Source organism: Oxyura jamaicensis, unplaced genomic scaffold, assembly GCF_011077185.1.
Source record: "Oxyura jamaicensis isolate SHBP4307 breed ruddy duck unplaced genomic scaffold, BPBGC_Ojam_1.0 oxyUn_random_OJ97116, whole genome shotgun sequence".
Lineage (NCBI taxonomy): Eukaryota > Metazoa > Chordata > Aves > Anseriformes > Anatidae > Oxyura > Oxyura jamaicensis.
The window spans coordinates 1-14,386 of record NW_023312012.1 but is presented as its reverse complement, the minus strand read 5'-3'; the positions used below and the strand labels follow the sequence as shown (position 1 = coordinate 14,386).

At 56.3% G+C, this 14,386-nt stretch overlaps 2 protein-coding genes across 2 annotated transcripts; both read left to right on the top strand.

Annotated features, from left to right (window-relative positions):
• Positions 1–7: 7 nt before the first annotated feature.
• On the top strand, positions 8–3,187 carry LOC118160111 (kallikrein-8-like; the record flags this gene model as incomplete). The annotated part of the gene is made up of 4 exons (XM_035314645.1): positions 8–156; positions 1,455–1,708; positions 1,941–2,077; positions 2,381–3,187. Coding segments are annotated over 4 exons (693 nt in total), but the record flags the coding sequence as incomplete, so codon positions are not given.
• A 5,107-nt stretch (positions 3,188–8,294) lies between these two features.
• LOC118160112 (kallikrein-14-like) lies at positions 8,295–14,362 on the top strand (the record flags this gene model as incomplete). The annotated part of the gene is made up of 5 exons (XM_035314646.1): positions 8,295–8,888; positions 9,355–9,477; positions 12,360–12,522; positions 13,575–13,822; positions 14,161–14,362. Coding segments are annotated over exons 2-5 (734 nt in total), but the record flags the coding sequence as incomplete, so codon positions are not given.
• Between the last annotated feature and the right edge of the window lie 24 nt (positions 14,363–14,386).

Below are 14,386 nucleotides of genomic sequence, written 5' to 3'. Positions count from 1 at the left end.
CCCCACAGCCTCGAGGAACGTCCTGTGGGTGATCGAGGGGACCTCCTGCGACCTGCCCTGGCAGGCTGCCCTCTTCAAAGGGGACAAGTTCATCTGCGGGGGGACGCTGGTGGCCAGGAACTGGGTGTTGACGGCCGCCCACTGCCACGTCCCAGGGTAGGAGGACACGGGGGAGCAACGCCTGGGGGGGTTGGTGGCAATGGGCTCAGGCCACTCAGGAATCAATCAGGGTCCCTGGGGTCAACCAGCACCTGGGGTCCTTTTCTGTGGCCAAACATGCGGGGGGGGGCTTGATGGCAACTCAGTGGGTTTCACTCTACCTATTTTGGGGCTACTGTACCCTTAATTCTGCCCTTTTCCTCCTGATTTGTACAAATAACCCTAAGTCTGCCCATTTAGAGCTGTGAGTACCCTTAATTCTGCCCTTATCCTCCTGATTTGTACAAATAACCTTAATTTTGACCATTCTTGAGCTGAGTACCCTTAACTCTGCCCTTTTCCTCCTTATTTGAGTAAATAACCTCAACTCTGCCCATTCCTGAGTTCTTGGTACCCTTAACTTTGCCCTTTTTCTTCCCATTTGTACAAATAACCTTAACTCTGCCCATTCTTGACCTGCAAATACCCTTAACTCCACCCGTTTCCTCCCTATTTGTACAAATAACCTTAACTCTGCCCATTCTTGAGCTGTGAATACCCTTAACTCTGCCCTTTTCCTCCCCATTTCTAAAAATAACATTAATTCTGCCCATTCTTGAGCTGCAAACCCTTAACTCTGCCCTTTTCCTCCCCATTTGTACAAATAACATTAATTCTGCCCATTTTCTGTGCATGTGCAGCTTCAGCTGTTTCTTTATTTTTTTTTATTTTATTTAGTTTTGGTTTGGTTTGGTTTTATTTTATTTTATTTTACTTTATTTTACTCTGTTTTATTTTGTTTTATTTTATTTTATTTTATTTCATTTTACTTTATTCTATTTTATTTGACTTTATTTGACTTTATTTCATTTTATTTTGTTTTATTTTTATTTTATTTTTATTTATTTTTATTTTATTTTATTTTATTTTATTTTATTTTATTTTATTTTGGGAGGGAGTCCATCCTTTTAACTCTTGTTTGTTTGTTTTGTTTTGTTTTTTTGTTTTTTTCCTGATTATCTGTAATTTTAACTCTACCCCCTTTTCCAGCTACTCATAACCCGAGCTCTGCCTCTTCGGCCACGACATGCTACCTTAACTCTGCCCACTTTATGCCTTTAAATAACCTTAACCCTGCCCATTTTATGACTCCGTATCACCTTGTCTCTGCCCTCTGCTTTTGCTTCCTCTGCCCTTATCGCCACCTTCTGGGACCACAGCTCTGCCCCAGTTTTGGGGGGGTTCCTTGGGGCCCCCACAACCCCTCCACCCGTGATGGGTTTGTCTTGATGGGTTTGTCCAACCTTTGTCTCCAGCTTCATTAACGTGCGGCTGGGGGGCCGGGGCCCCAAGGATCCGGGCATCTCCGAGCAGCGGCGGCTCTCGGCCAAGGTCATCAGCTACCCGCGCTATGACCCGGCCACCAAGGACGGTGACCTGATGCTTGTCAAGCTCCTCCAACCCGTCCACATCAACGAGCGGGTGAAGCCGCTGCCGCTGGCCTCCCACTGCCCCGTGCCTGGCAAGACATGCCAGATCTCAGGATGGGGGTCCACCACCAGTCCTGAAGGTATGAAACCAGTAGCCTAAGACTCAGATGGCCGGGCATCCTGATATAACCCTTGGACATCCTTCCAAGGGGTTCCTTGGACATCCTTCTCCTCCCAAGGAACCCAGGTGTCCACATCACCTTAGGGTTCCCCTTGGCGTCACTGAGAGAAACATGGGGACAAGCCCCAGGGCAGAGTCCGAGAGGTCAGAGCTGGGACCCCGTGTGACTTTGTGTTCTCCATCACCTGCAGTCACCTTCCCCGAGGACCTCCACTGCGCCAAGGTCACCATCGTCTCAGAGGAGCAGTGCCGGCGCATCTACCCCGGCTCCATCACCCCCAACATGGTGTGTGCAGGTGAACCCCGCAACCGTGCCGACTCCTGCCAGGTGGGTGCAAGTTTTGGCCACCCCGGGCCCCGCTGGTCATTTGGGACCCCACAATGGTGTTGGGATGAGAACGGGCACAATTTGGGACTGTAGCCAGCAGCACCCAGAGGGGATTTGGGTACGCGGGGTGGGAGGGGAGATGGCGTCATGCAGGGATTGAGGAGAACATCTCCTTGGTGGGTCTTCATGTTCACCTCTTTGGAGATCCCGGGCTGGCCCCGAAATGGCCCCAAATTTGGGGTGATTCTATTGGGCAGGCTGTGATCCCCAGGCCCCCACGTGCCACCCCTCTTTCCCCGGCAGGGTGACTCCGGGGGACCCCTCGTGTGTGACGGACGGCTCCAGGGCATTGTCTCCTGGGGCCCAGGTGTCTGCGGGGACCCCCAAAAACCCGGCGTCTACGTCAACCTCTGCAAATACACCCGGTGGATCCAGGAAACGATGAGAAGGAACTGAGCCCCCAGCCCCAGCCCATCCCCAGCTCCGATGGCCGCAGGACGGGCCCCGCAGCACCTCCTCCTCCTCCTCCCCGATGAAGGTCCCCGGAGCCGGCCGGTCCGAGCACCGGGACACGCGCCCCGGGGTGGGCAGGGGCCAGCCGCGGGGCCCTGTGGAGATGTTGATGAATAAAGTTTTATGACGTGGCTTTGCGCCATGTCTTCAGCGGGCGGAGTGCAGCTCTGGGAGCTTGAGGTGCCTCCGGTTGCCCCAGGTCTCGTAGGGACAGGAGAGGACAACCAGCTTTGGGCCAAACCAGATGGCCCCACTGCAGCTAGACCTGTTGACACCACTGTGGGGCAGATGTCTCTTTTGGCCCCACCATGGGGTAGACATGTTGGCCCCTCTGCAGGTAGATCAGTTGGCCCTGCCATGGAGTAGACCTGTTGACCTCATCCTGGGGAAGACCACCACGAGGTAGATCTACTGGCCCCATCGTAGGCCTCCTCGCCATGGAGCAGACATTTTGAGCTTGCCATGGGGTAGAGTCTCCAATGGGGTAGATCATTTGGCCCCACCACAGGGTAGACCATCACAAAGTAGATCTGGCCCCATTTTAGATAGATCTGTTGGTGTCACCACCGGGCAGACCTGTTGACCCCTCCATGGGGCAGACCCGTTGGCCCCACTGCAGGTGGACTTGGCTTCAACATGGAGCAGACCCACCGACCTTGCCGTGGAGTAACGCCATTGGCTCCACTCCAGGTTGACGTCACCATGGGGTAGACCTGTTGGCTTTACCTTGGGGCAGACACATTGACCTTGCCGTGGAGTAACCCCATTGGCTCTGCTCCAGGTTGACCTCACCATGGGGTAAACCTGTTGGTCCCTTTATGGAGTAGACCTGTTGGCTGTCTGAGGGGTGTCCAGGACCCTTCCCACCACCACGGTGGGGACAAAATCCATCTCAGCATCCTCCCCCCAAGAGAGACGAGCCCTCGCAATGCCCTGGGGTCAGACCTTCCCTCTTGGTCCCCCCACCCCAGCCGTGTCTCCACGGGCAGGCGCATGACCAGGGAGAATTTCCTGTCCCCAGAGGGGAGAAATTTCCCCGTGACTCAGCTGGAGAAGAAGGGGCCTAATTTACCGACCTGGGGTAACTTTGGTGGCGCATCAGGGCTGTTTTGCTTCCCCGAGGGGTATGCAACGGGCAGAGAGCATCCACCCAGGGCACGTTGGCTTGAGAGTGGGAAGAAATCACCTGCTGGAGGCCAAATTTACCTGTTTGCATGGTTCCGAGGCCTCTATTTTGTAGAACAGAGGGGTTGGGGGGGATTTTTCTCCTCCATGGGGTCAACAAAGCCCCATCTTGGTGGTGGGGCTAGATGGAGAGCGGTGCCAACCCAGCCTCACCATGGTGGGTCTGTGTAAAGGGTGAAGGATTCTGGTGGGCTGCGGAAGCACGTCCACACTTTCCCCCTTGCAGGAGGAGGTCCGGCGAGGTCACACCATCACGTGTTGTCCCTTGTGGCTCAATGGGGCGGGGAGCGACGCCAGCTGCCTTGCGCAAGACACCCCCTCCCTCTTCCCCCACGTGGCCAGGACCTGATGCACCGGAGGGTGTGGGCCTTGTCTAGCCACTGCGGCGGGGAAAGAGGTTTTGGTCCCGGTCCAAACCTCCAGGGAGGCGGAGGGATGGCTGTCCGTCATTGCTGGGACCAACAGTGGCCACCAGTTGCTTCCAGCTCTTCTCTCAGCCTTTCACAAGGATGTTCGAGCCTTTGGGGTTACAGAATCCTACAGAGGTTTGGCTTGGAAGGTCCCAGGTTGGTGGCCATCAGATGTGGTGGGCTACCACAGTGGGCTCTAACAGCTCCTCCATCATCCATGGATGTCTGGTCAAGGTGCTTTTTGGGATCTATCAACGTGTCCATGGAGGTCCAGTCGACGTGTCCGTGGAGGTCTGGTCAATGTGTCCTTGGATGTCTGGTCAACGTGTCCTTGGATGTCTGGTCAACATGTTCAAGGAGGTCTGGTCATCGTGTCCATGGACATCTAACAATATGTCTATGAAGACAGTCAAGACATCCATTGGGGTCTACCCAACATGTCCATGGAGGTCTGGTCAACGCATCAAATGAGGTCTTCTCCCTGCACCCATGGAGGTTTGGTCACCACATCTACTGGGGTCCGTGCAAGGCAGCCATGGAAACTTGGTCAATGCAGCCCTTGTGGTCAGGCCAAGATGGTGACAGAGGTGCCGGTGACACAGCAGGGTCTGGTAAGTCACCACGTGCATGGAAGTGAGATTAAAGCATCCCGCAGTCAAGTCAAGGGGACCACCACGGAGCCTGGTCCTGCTGGCCGTGGAAATGAGCCACCAAAAGGAGAAGTTTGTTGACCTGGGGGTGTCACATCAGGGGGCTTGGAGGTCCTCAGGCAACCTGGTGTCCCCCACATCCACCACTACCATGCCAGGGATAGCTGGAGTGCAACTGCTGCCACCACTTCCATGCCGGCACCCAACACCTCTATTCCTGTGTCACCCGTGTCCCCTGAGCCACCCCCTGTGTCACCCAGGGCACTGCCACCCACGGTGCTGCTGGCCCGGGTGTCAACCAGGGCCACCCCCTCCTCCCTCCCTCCTGGGTCACCCAGGGCACTGCCACCCACGGTGCTGCCACCCCGTGTGTCAAGCAGGGCCACCCACCGTGTCACCCAGGGCGCTGCCAACCCCTTGTGTCACCCAGGGCCACCCCTGGACTCGGCGCCCCCAAGGCTGTGAGGACACAGAGGGGACAAGGACAGGGTGGGGCACGTCCCCTCCGTGCCACTGAGGATCAGGAGAGGGGAGCGTGGGGTCCCCCGGCAGCCCTGGCAGTGGGTGGCAGGCCCGGGCTGGCCCTGGGGATAATTAGGTAATTAGCACTAATTACGCGGAGGAGATGGGAGCAGAAGAACTGGGAGAACCGGTTGGGCCCAGCCCCAACGTCATCGTCATCGCGACCGGGGACGTGGCCCAACATGCACGCCCCCTCCCCGGCATGTCAGGCACCCCCCCCATGTTCTCCCATGGGTCCCCGTGTCCCCCACATGTCCCCTCACGTGAACCCATGTCCTCTCGTGTGACCCCATGTCCCCTCACGTCCCCACGTGTGCTTCTGTGGACCTCCCCATGTCCCCTCGTCTGCCTTCAAGTTCTCCCCGGTCCCCTCACAACCCCCCCATGTGACCCCATGACCCTTCGAGGTCCCCCAGTCCCCCCTTGTTTTCTCCTGTCCCCTTGTGTCCCCCCCATGTCCCGTTGTGTCCCCTCATGGGGTCCCACATCCCTTTATGTGCCCCGTGTCCCCTTATGGGCTCCCCCTGTCCCCACCATGCCCCGCTCACGTGTCCCCCCGTGTCCCTTCGTGTCCCCTCATGCCCCCTGGAGACCCCCATAGATGGGCTCCCCCTCTGTGGTGGGAAGCCTTGTAGATGTGACCCTCATGGCCCACGATCACCGCGTCAATCCCATGGGTGGGATCTCCATGGGGACAAGATCTTTGCCCACCAGATCTTGGGGAACATGGCCCAGGTGGGCCACGGGTGGGATATCCATGGAGGATCTCTGCTGTTGACCACTCCACGGACTGGTTCCCCTGGTGTGGAGGTCTCTGTGGACCAGGCCACCATGGGTGGGATCTCAGTAGACGGGACTTCCATGGGATGGGATCCTCGTGGACGTGATCCTGGAGGACGAGGTCTTTGTGGACCACGACCACCATGGACTGATGGCTGGTGGATTAGGTCCCCATGGACCAGACCTCCACAGGATGGGATCTCCACGGATGGCACCCTGGTAGGTGAGATCCTCCCAGGCCAGGCCTCCACAGATGGGCTCCTCAGCACCACGGCCTCTTCGGTGAGGACCTCAGCAGAGCAGATCCCCGTGGACTTACTGGGAACAGTTGCTCTGGGTTCAACTCCAGGTTTGGGACCAAACCCAGCCCCGGGCTTCCTCTGCCACCAGCAGAGAGCGAGATCAGCATCTCCGAAACGTGATTCATCTCCGCCCGGCCTTTCCTTTCGTCAGGGCTCAGCTCCTGGGGCTCTCCACCCTTAATTGCTTGGCAGGGGCGCTAATTGCTCCGCGAGCTGCTGGCGGCCTCAGCTCCTTTCCCAAAAGCTCTGCAAAAGAGGTTCCTTCGCCCGAATCACGGCTCTGGTCCTCTGCAACGCCAAGGATGGTCAAGCTGGGGTGGCACCGGAGGACCCCTGGGTGCCCCAAATCCTTCCAGGAGCTGTAAGGTGCCGCAGGACTTGCTGGAGCTTGGACAGGGTTCTTCTGGAGGAGGGAAATCTGGTGGGATTACGGCACTGGTTGCTTGAACTGCTCGGATCCTGGCTGATGTCCAGCACCAAACCCGCCCAGGGAAGGGCCGGGCAAGGCCAAGGTGAAGCAGAGGGTGGAGATGCCCTGGGTGACTCTGGGGACAGTGGGTGACACTGATAGCACCCAAGTCCCCACGGATGGAGACCCTAAGCCTCCATGGGGTGGAGGAGCCAGTGGTGACCTCCCATCTTGGAGACCTTCCCCTTGCCATCGGGGTTGGGGATGGAAGGAAGGGGATCTGAGGGGTATGAGGGCTCGGGGACAATTTCCAGCTGGGGACAAGGTGGGGGACAAATGTTCACTTGCATCCCTGGTGCCCCCTTGACTCACCGGAGCCGACTCGCAGGGCTCGGTGGGGTTGGCACCAGGTCGTAGCCTCGCCCATCGTTCACCCGCATCCGCGGTGTTACTCATCAGCAGGTGCGACCAGGAGAAGGTGGCACGTAGGTCCCCGAGGACCTCCGGCCCAGCGACGTCCTCAAGGACCTCCCGGAGCTGCAAACTGTCCCCCCTCGGAGGTGGCATCCCAAAGCTTGTGCCAAATCTCACATCCTTACCCACATGTGTGCATGATGTGAAGTCTACTCGGGGCGTGGTACGAGCAGAGGGTGGACGGACAGACGGACAGATGGAGAGGGAGGTGGATGGACGGGTAGATCTGTAGATCTAGGTGGATCCATCCATCTCGATGTAGATGGATGGATGGACGGACAGATTCATCCATCTCGGTGTAGGTGGACAGATGGACGGATAGATAAATGATTGATGGATGGACAGGAGGACAGAGGGACAAACGGCCATCCAGCTTGCTGGAGGGACAGTCGGATGGAGATACAGCTGTACAGATGGACAAACAGACGGAGAGAGCCCGGTGGATGGGCAGAGATGGACAGATCGATGGAGGATAGAGGTGAGAGCGGACAGACTGACGGACAGGCTGGTGGACAAACGGACGGAGAGATGAGCGGATAGACTGACGGACAGATAGATGGTGAAATAGCTACCTGGACAGACGGACAGCGAGGCTGCGGGACAGGCGTGCAATCAGGTGGACGGACAGGTGGGCAGGTGGACAGAGAGACGGACGGGCAGACGGACCGCTAGACAAAGCTGGACGGACAGACTGACAGAAGGACAGGGACGAGGGGACAGATGGATGAGGGAGTGGCTGGGTAGGGGTGCGGGTGGGTGGATGGATGGACAGGCAGGTGGACAAACGGATGAGCAGATGGCCGGAGAGATGGACAGACAGCTGGACAGACTTACAGGCGGGTAGCCAGATGGGTGGACAGACGGACGGGCAGACTTGCAGTCAGGCGGACAGATGGACGGGGAGATAGGATGAGCGGACAGACAGACGGAAAGGCAGACGGATAGATATGGCCGGACAGACGTCCAGGCAGACTTACAGTTGCATGACCAGACAGACAGACGGGTGGCCAGGCATAGATGGGCAGATGGACAGACGGCTGGACTGGCAGGCGGATAAACGGACAGACTGGCTGACGGACAGGCGGACAGCCAGCTGGACGGACAGCCAGGACGAGAGGCGGACGGACGGACGGACAGCACCCAGGCCACTCCATTTAACGACGCCCAGAGGCCGGAGCCAGCCCATCCCACCCCAGCAGCCGTGGGGACAACCCTCCTCAAACCCACCCACACACACATGGGGAAAGAGGGTGACCCAGCCAGTCCGTCTGTCCTTCTGTCCATCCGTCCATCTGTCCATCATGCCGGGCTGGTCTGTTTTCAGGCACGTCGGGAGGAGCGGGGTGGCGTTTTCCTCTGGGACATCAAAGCGGTAATCACCCGTGGGGCCGGGGAGACACCCACGGCCGCGCTCGTCCCGCTTGCCGCTTGGACCCGTCGCCCAACCGCCCTTGAGTCACCCCGGTGGAGACACAACCTACTTTTCGGCCCGGTATAAATATGGCCCAACGACGGGTTCTCGGCTTCCCGACGTGCCAAGCCGGCCCCGTCCTTCTCCTCCAGCAGGTGAGTCCATCCCCGCAGCGGGGACAGCGGTGACCTCCATCTCCAAGCGGTCAGATGGTGCCAGGTGGGACTCGGGGGGTTCTCCAGGTTTTTCGTTTCTTCTTTCCTATGGGTCGGATCCGTCCACGCTGTGGTTCGGTGGAGGGAGCCTTCCATATCCCGGGTTAACTCAGCTCGCCCAGTTTAACGGGGACTGGGAGGGAAATGGTGCTTCCTGGGTTGCTGGAGGCACCGCCGGAGAGCTGAATTGGGCCAAAAGAGGGTGGAGAAGAGGGATTGAGGCCACAGTGTGGTCCGTAGGGATGAAGGTTCCCCAAAACACCAAGAGCATCCTGGTAGCGTTGCCTCTGTTCCTTGTTGGGAGGTGGAAGGACAGCGCTGGGACTGTCCCCCTGTCCCCCATGTGGCACCGGGCTCTCTCCTGCGGTCCCCGAGCTGATCTGGTTTGGTTTCTCTGCCCCTCCAGGAATGGCTCGTGATGGACATGGGGCCTTCAGCTTCACCCCCATCTTCATCCTCGTGGTGGGACTGCTGTCCGCCACCCCGCTGCTGGCACAAAACGTGAAGGGGGGTAATGAAGGCGATGAGCGTAAGTCAATCCGGTGGATGGGGACGGGGACGGGGACACCGTGGATGTTTCACGGATGCATCGCGGGGGAATGTATCCGGAGGGATGGGATAGGATGGAATTGGATGGGATGGGATGGGATGGGATGAGGAGATGCCTTCTGGCTCGTGGGAATCTTGCTGATGGGAAGGCTTGGGCAAGGCCCTGTAATTTCGAAACCTGTTTTCGTTTCGAGCTGAGATAAAGCAACCCCTCGCCGTAGAGAGAAAAGACGCGGAGGAAAATTCCGTCACGTGGTTGGAGATGCTAGGATCTCCCGGACATCTTCCTTCTCCGTGAGGTCATACGGGGATTTCTGCCATGGAAAAGGAGACAAAAGCAGTCACCTGGGGTGAGGGGAAGCAAGAGACTTAATCCCGATGGCAGCATCCCCTTCCTTTCTTCTGGCCTCCAAAATGATGCTCTGACGAAGGGGAACCAGAACGGTCCCATGGATAGGTCCTGATCAGGGAAGGAAGAAGAGGCCCATGATATCCACCCAAAGGTTGCCAAAACCTGGGATCTTAACCCAAATCGGTGCCTCCAGAGCTGAATCCGAAACTCCCAGGTCCTGCGGAGAAGGAAGGAGCTCGTGTCCAGACGCCGTGCCTGGATAATTTTCCAGGCTTTCCAAGAACTGTTTTCGGTGAGGGGTTTCTGGTGATAAGGTTTATCACAGCTTGGTTTGGGGTGGAGACACCATCACCTTGGCTGGAGCTTTCTTCTGGAAATCCAGGCTATGGATCCTACCACAGGGCTCCACCGCCTTGCGTTGCATCTCCACCGGCCGGCCTTCATCGACGGAGATCCTCCGGGCCCAGGGAAGCTGCTGAGATGTCTACGAGGAGCTTGGTGGAACCTAAACCTTCTGGATGGTCTCCAAAGGCCCAAGGACGGCCTTTGAGGTGACGAGGGATGCTTCCCCGATGAGCGTGCATGCTGGGATGGTTCCCACCCTCCAGCTTTGGCAGCTGGGACCGGATAGTGGCAGATTCCAGGCGGTCTGAAACTCGGGCGTCTCCCATTGCCACCCGTCACAGGTCGTAATCCCCACCGGCACAAACCAGTCCCACCAGTAAATTCCAATGTCCCAACGTGCGGTGGAAGGTGATTGCAGATAACCATGGACCAGAGCCACCTCGCACACGCACGGATCAATAGAGCTCTTCGCCAGGGCAGTCAGCACGTGGAGGTGGCAACCACAACTTCATCCCCAAAACACCCCAAAAACCAGCTGGGATGCTCCAGGCTCCAGCGTGGAGGACTCAGCCTCAACAGCCATGAAGACACCAGGGGGAACAAGGACTTGATATCTCCCATGTGACAGAGGCAAAAGTCCAAATACTCTGCACTTTTTGGGGCAGGAGAGAGGATTTTTGGTCAAAAAAAATCTTTTATTATTATTATTATTATTTTTTAATCTGGTTATCCTTTTGTTGTGAAGCTCACCTCCTGCTACTTGGACACAACTGACCATGAGGCGTCTTCTCCACTAGAGAGCTTCTCAAAAGGCCTGAGAGGTTCTTGCCCACGTAGAGCTGTAGAGGGAGGGACACCAGGAGCATGGCGTGTCCATTGTGTGGACACCCAAGTGGAGTTCTGCACGGACATGACCTCAAGATGGTCATCCCACAAACCTCGTAAATATTCCAGCATGGGGAGGGACACCTCATCTTGTAGACATCCAGCGTTGGATGGGGTGGGATTGCCTCTCAGAACGGTCCCTCCCTCTCTCCGAGGACCATCAACGTTGGCCAGCTCCACTAGACAACCATCTGCTTCAGCGAGCTAAAGCGAGGGGAGATGGCTCCAGAGACCTTAAAGGCCGAGAAACCCGTGTCAGAAGCGGAAGTTTTGGGTGGTGAGACCCTTTTTTTTTTTTCTGCAGTACGACCAAAGACCCCAAAACCAAGCTGATGGGTCTCTTCCGTGCAAACCTCATGGGACCAACGCGTCTTGGCTCCAGAGCTACGTAAGGACTCACATTCCTGAGTGAGCTCCTGTTATCATTTCTCCCTGCGTCATGGCTTCTCCTGCTTGTGTTGATGCAACCATCTTCTACCTCGGCCCTAACTAGGAGGTCTGGGTACATAACATGAGCCATCCAGGAGGTAGGAGTCTTTTTGAGCTGGTCCTACAGGCTTTCTTACCAACGGAGGAAGAAGAAATCAGCTCTTTTAGGGGTGCGTCATCTCCCTTTTAGAGTCCAATCTTGGGCTGGGAGGAATCTTAGAGGTGGAACGGATGCCCCTCCCCGAGGCACATGGCGAAACCGGCAGAGATAAGTGGCCCTTGGTGACTTCCTGATGCACGGAGATTTCCAGGACAGCTCATTGGCACAGCTTGGCACGATGGACTGGTCCCAGGGGGTCTTCTCGAGGGAGCTCCCACCCCAACGTTCTCCCTGATACGTGTGGTTGGGCCATGGAGTACTGGGCTCCATCAGAAGGCATCAGGAGAATTCAGATCGCCGGGGACTGTTTGGGGCTACTAATGGTTGGATTTCAACTGCTCCTGGTCCAAAAAATATCTTTTTCTCATTAAAAAAAAAAAAAGAGTTTGGTGGGACCTCAGTAGGTTGATAGATGACTCAGTGAAACAAAACAAAAACAAACAAATGAAAAGTTTTAATTATGATTTTGACTGCTCTGATGCTATTTTAAGGCTAAAAAAAAAAACAACACCAAAAACAAAAATAAACAACAAAAAAAAAGGAGAGAGCGCTTTCCCTTCGGTGTCTCATTTCCTTTTTAAAAGTTGCTTTTCAACCCAAAATAACATTTTTTTTCTTTGGAAGGAGGCTTCCTGGCTGCCTATAGCCATGCAAGACTCTCATGGTGCCCTTGGGTGCTCTTGTCTTGCAGTGCCGGAGGCGGACGAGTCCCGTATCATCGGTGGGAAGCCCTGCTCCATCACCCAGCGACCTTTCCAGGTTGCCCTCATCAAGAGGGGACAAATCCTGTGTGGAGGAAGCTTGATAGACGCCCAGTGGGTCCTCACAGCCGCCCACTGCAAGCAGCCAGGCAGGTAAGGTGGCTCCATGCTCACGTTCCTCATGGCTTCCTACAAGCCAACGTCTCGTTTTCCAAGACCCTTTAATGACCGAGGGGGAGAGGTGGGTCCCAGGGGTTGGTACCCAGATGTTGGCACTTCCAGAGGATGGTTCTTCCACACGGTGGCATCCAGAGAGAGATGTCCCAGATGTCAGTGTCTCTGCAGTTGGCCACTTCCAGATGTGGACACCTCCAGATTTTGGTGTCCAGAAGCTGGTATTGAAGTCTGGTACCTTCAGGTAGCTCCAGAGGTGGGTATCTCCAGAGGTTGCTATGCCCAGGTAGTCACACCCAGATGTTACCTCCAGATCTGATGCCCAGAAGCACCAGATGTTGATGTTCCAGCTGTGGGTATCTCCAGATGGTGGTATCCAGAAGCTGGTACCTCCAGAGGGCATCAAAGGCACAGCCAGCCTCCCCAGGGAAACAGGAGCTGATGTCTCCTTTGCCGGGGGACAACCTCTGGCCATCAACCACCAAGGGACTCAACCTCCCCCACATTTGAGGTCCAGTCACCCCCCTTTTTCCAGGTGATGACACCAAGTGGAGAAGGTCCCCCCCAACAGCCAAACTTCTCCAGTTTCCCCACAAGGCTCCACGAGAGGAAGTTTCAAGTTCCAGAGGGGAAATAAAGACGAAAAACAGAAGAAACGTTGGCCAGAAGTTGGGCTCAGTTGCTGGGATATTGCAGGTGGGACTCCTTGCCTGAAGCCTGAAGTGAGGATGACGAAGGTGAAGTCAAGAAACTGAAGTCAAGATGTTCTCCAAAGTCCCATGGAGATGGGAAATGCGCCATCAAAGAGCTCTTGGAGCAGATCTAGCTCATGAATCCCCAAGGCATTCTCTTTTTTCTCCTTGAGGACAAGAGGATAAGGTGGTCCCATGGACACATCACCTTAACTCTGCCAGCTGACTGGATCTGGAGAAGCTTTGGGGGATGACCCTCGATCATCCCCTTGACCCATAGGGTTGTGTGTCTCCTTTGGAGGAGCTGGCACTGATTTCTTGACCTTCTTCTCCGGGCAGGGACCTCAGGGTGCTAATCGGGACAGACACGTTGCGGGACGGCACGGGGGAAGTGAGGATGATTTCACGGTCAATCGTCCACCCGGCCTACAACCCCCGCAAGAACGACAATGATTTCATGCTCCTGAGGCTGAACAGACCCGTGCAGTTTAGCAACAACATCAAGAAGATCAGATTGGCCACGAGGTGTCCCATGGATGGGATGAGGTGCAGCGTGTCTGGCTGGGGCACGACCAAGTCCCCTGGAGGTACTGGCTCACGGTGGAGACCCCGGTGGAAGAAGTGGGGTGGGGGGGACGTAATTTGGCAGGGAAAAGGAGGCTGATTTCTCTTCTTGCTTGGGAAAATTGGATGAGGGAGGGTCCCTTATGTTGTCTTCACTCTACCCAACGAGGTTTACCGTGAAGAATGACTTTCCCTTGGGGTTGGGGTTTCCTTTGCGTTGGACTACCCACCTCCAGTGGAGGCATCTCCCTTGCCCATATCCCATGGAACCCCACCAAAACCACCACGAGGTCTTCTTGGGTGATGGCATGAGGAGGCTGCCCTTCCTCACCAACTTTCTCTCCATCCCCCTCATCTGCAGCAAAGCTCCCCAGAAATCTGCAGTGTGCCGGCGTCCAAGCCTTTGGGAAGGACAAGTGCGCGAGGGCGTACGGGAGGTGGATCACCCCCAACATGTTCTGTGCTGGCGTCCCCGAGGGGGGCATCGATTCCTGCCAGGTAAGAGGTCCCTTCAACCTCCTCCCATGGGGCCGGGAAAGGTTTGGGTTCCTCCACCATTATCTGCAAGCCATAAAACCAGGGAATGG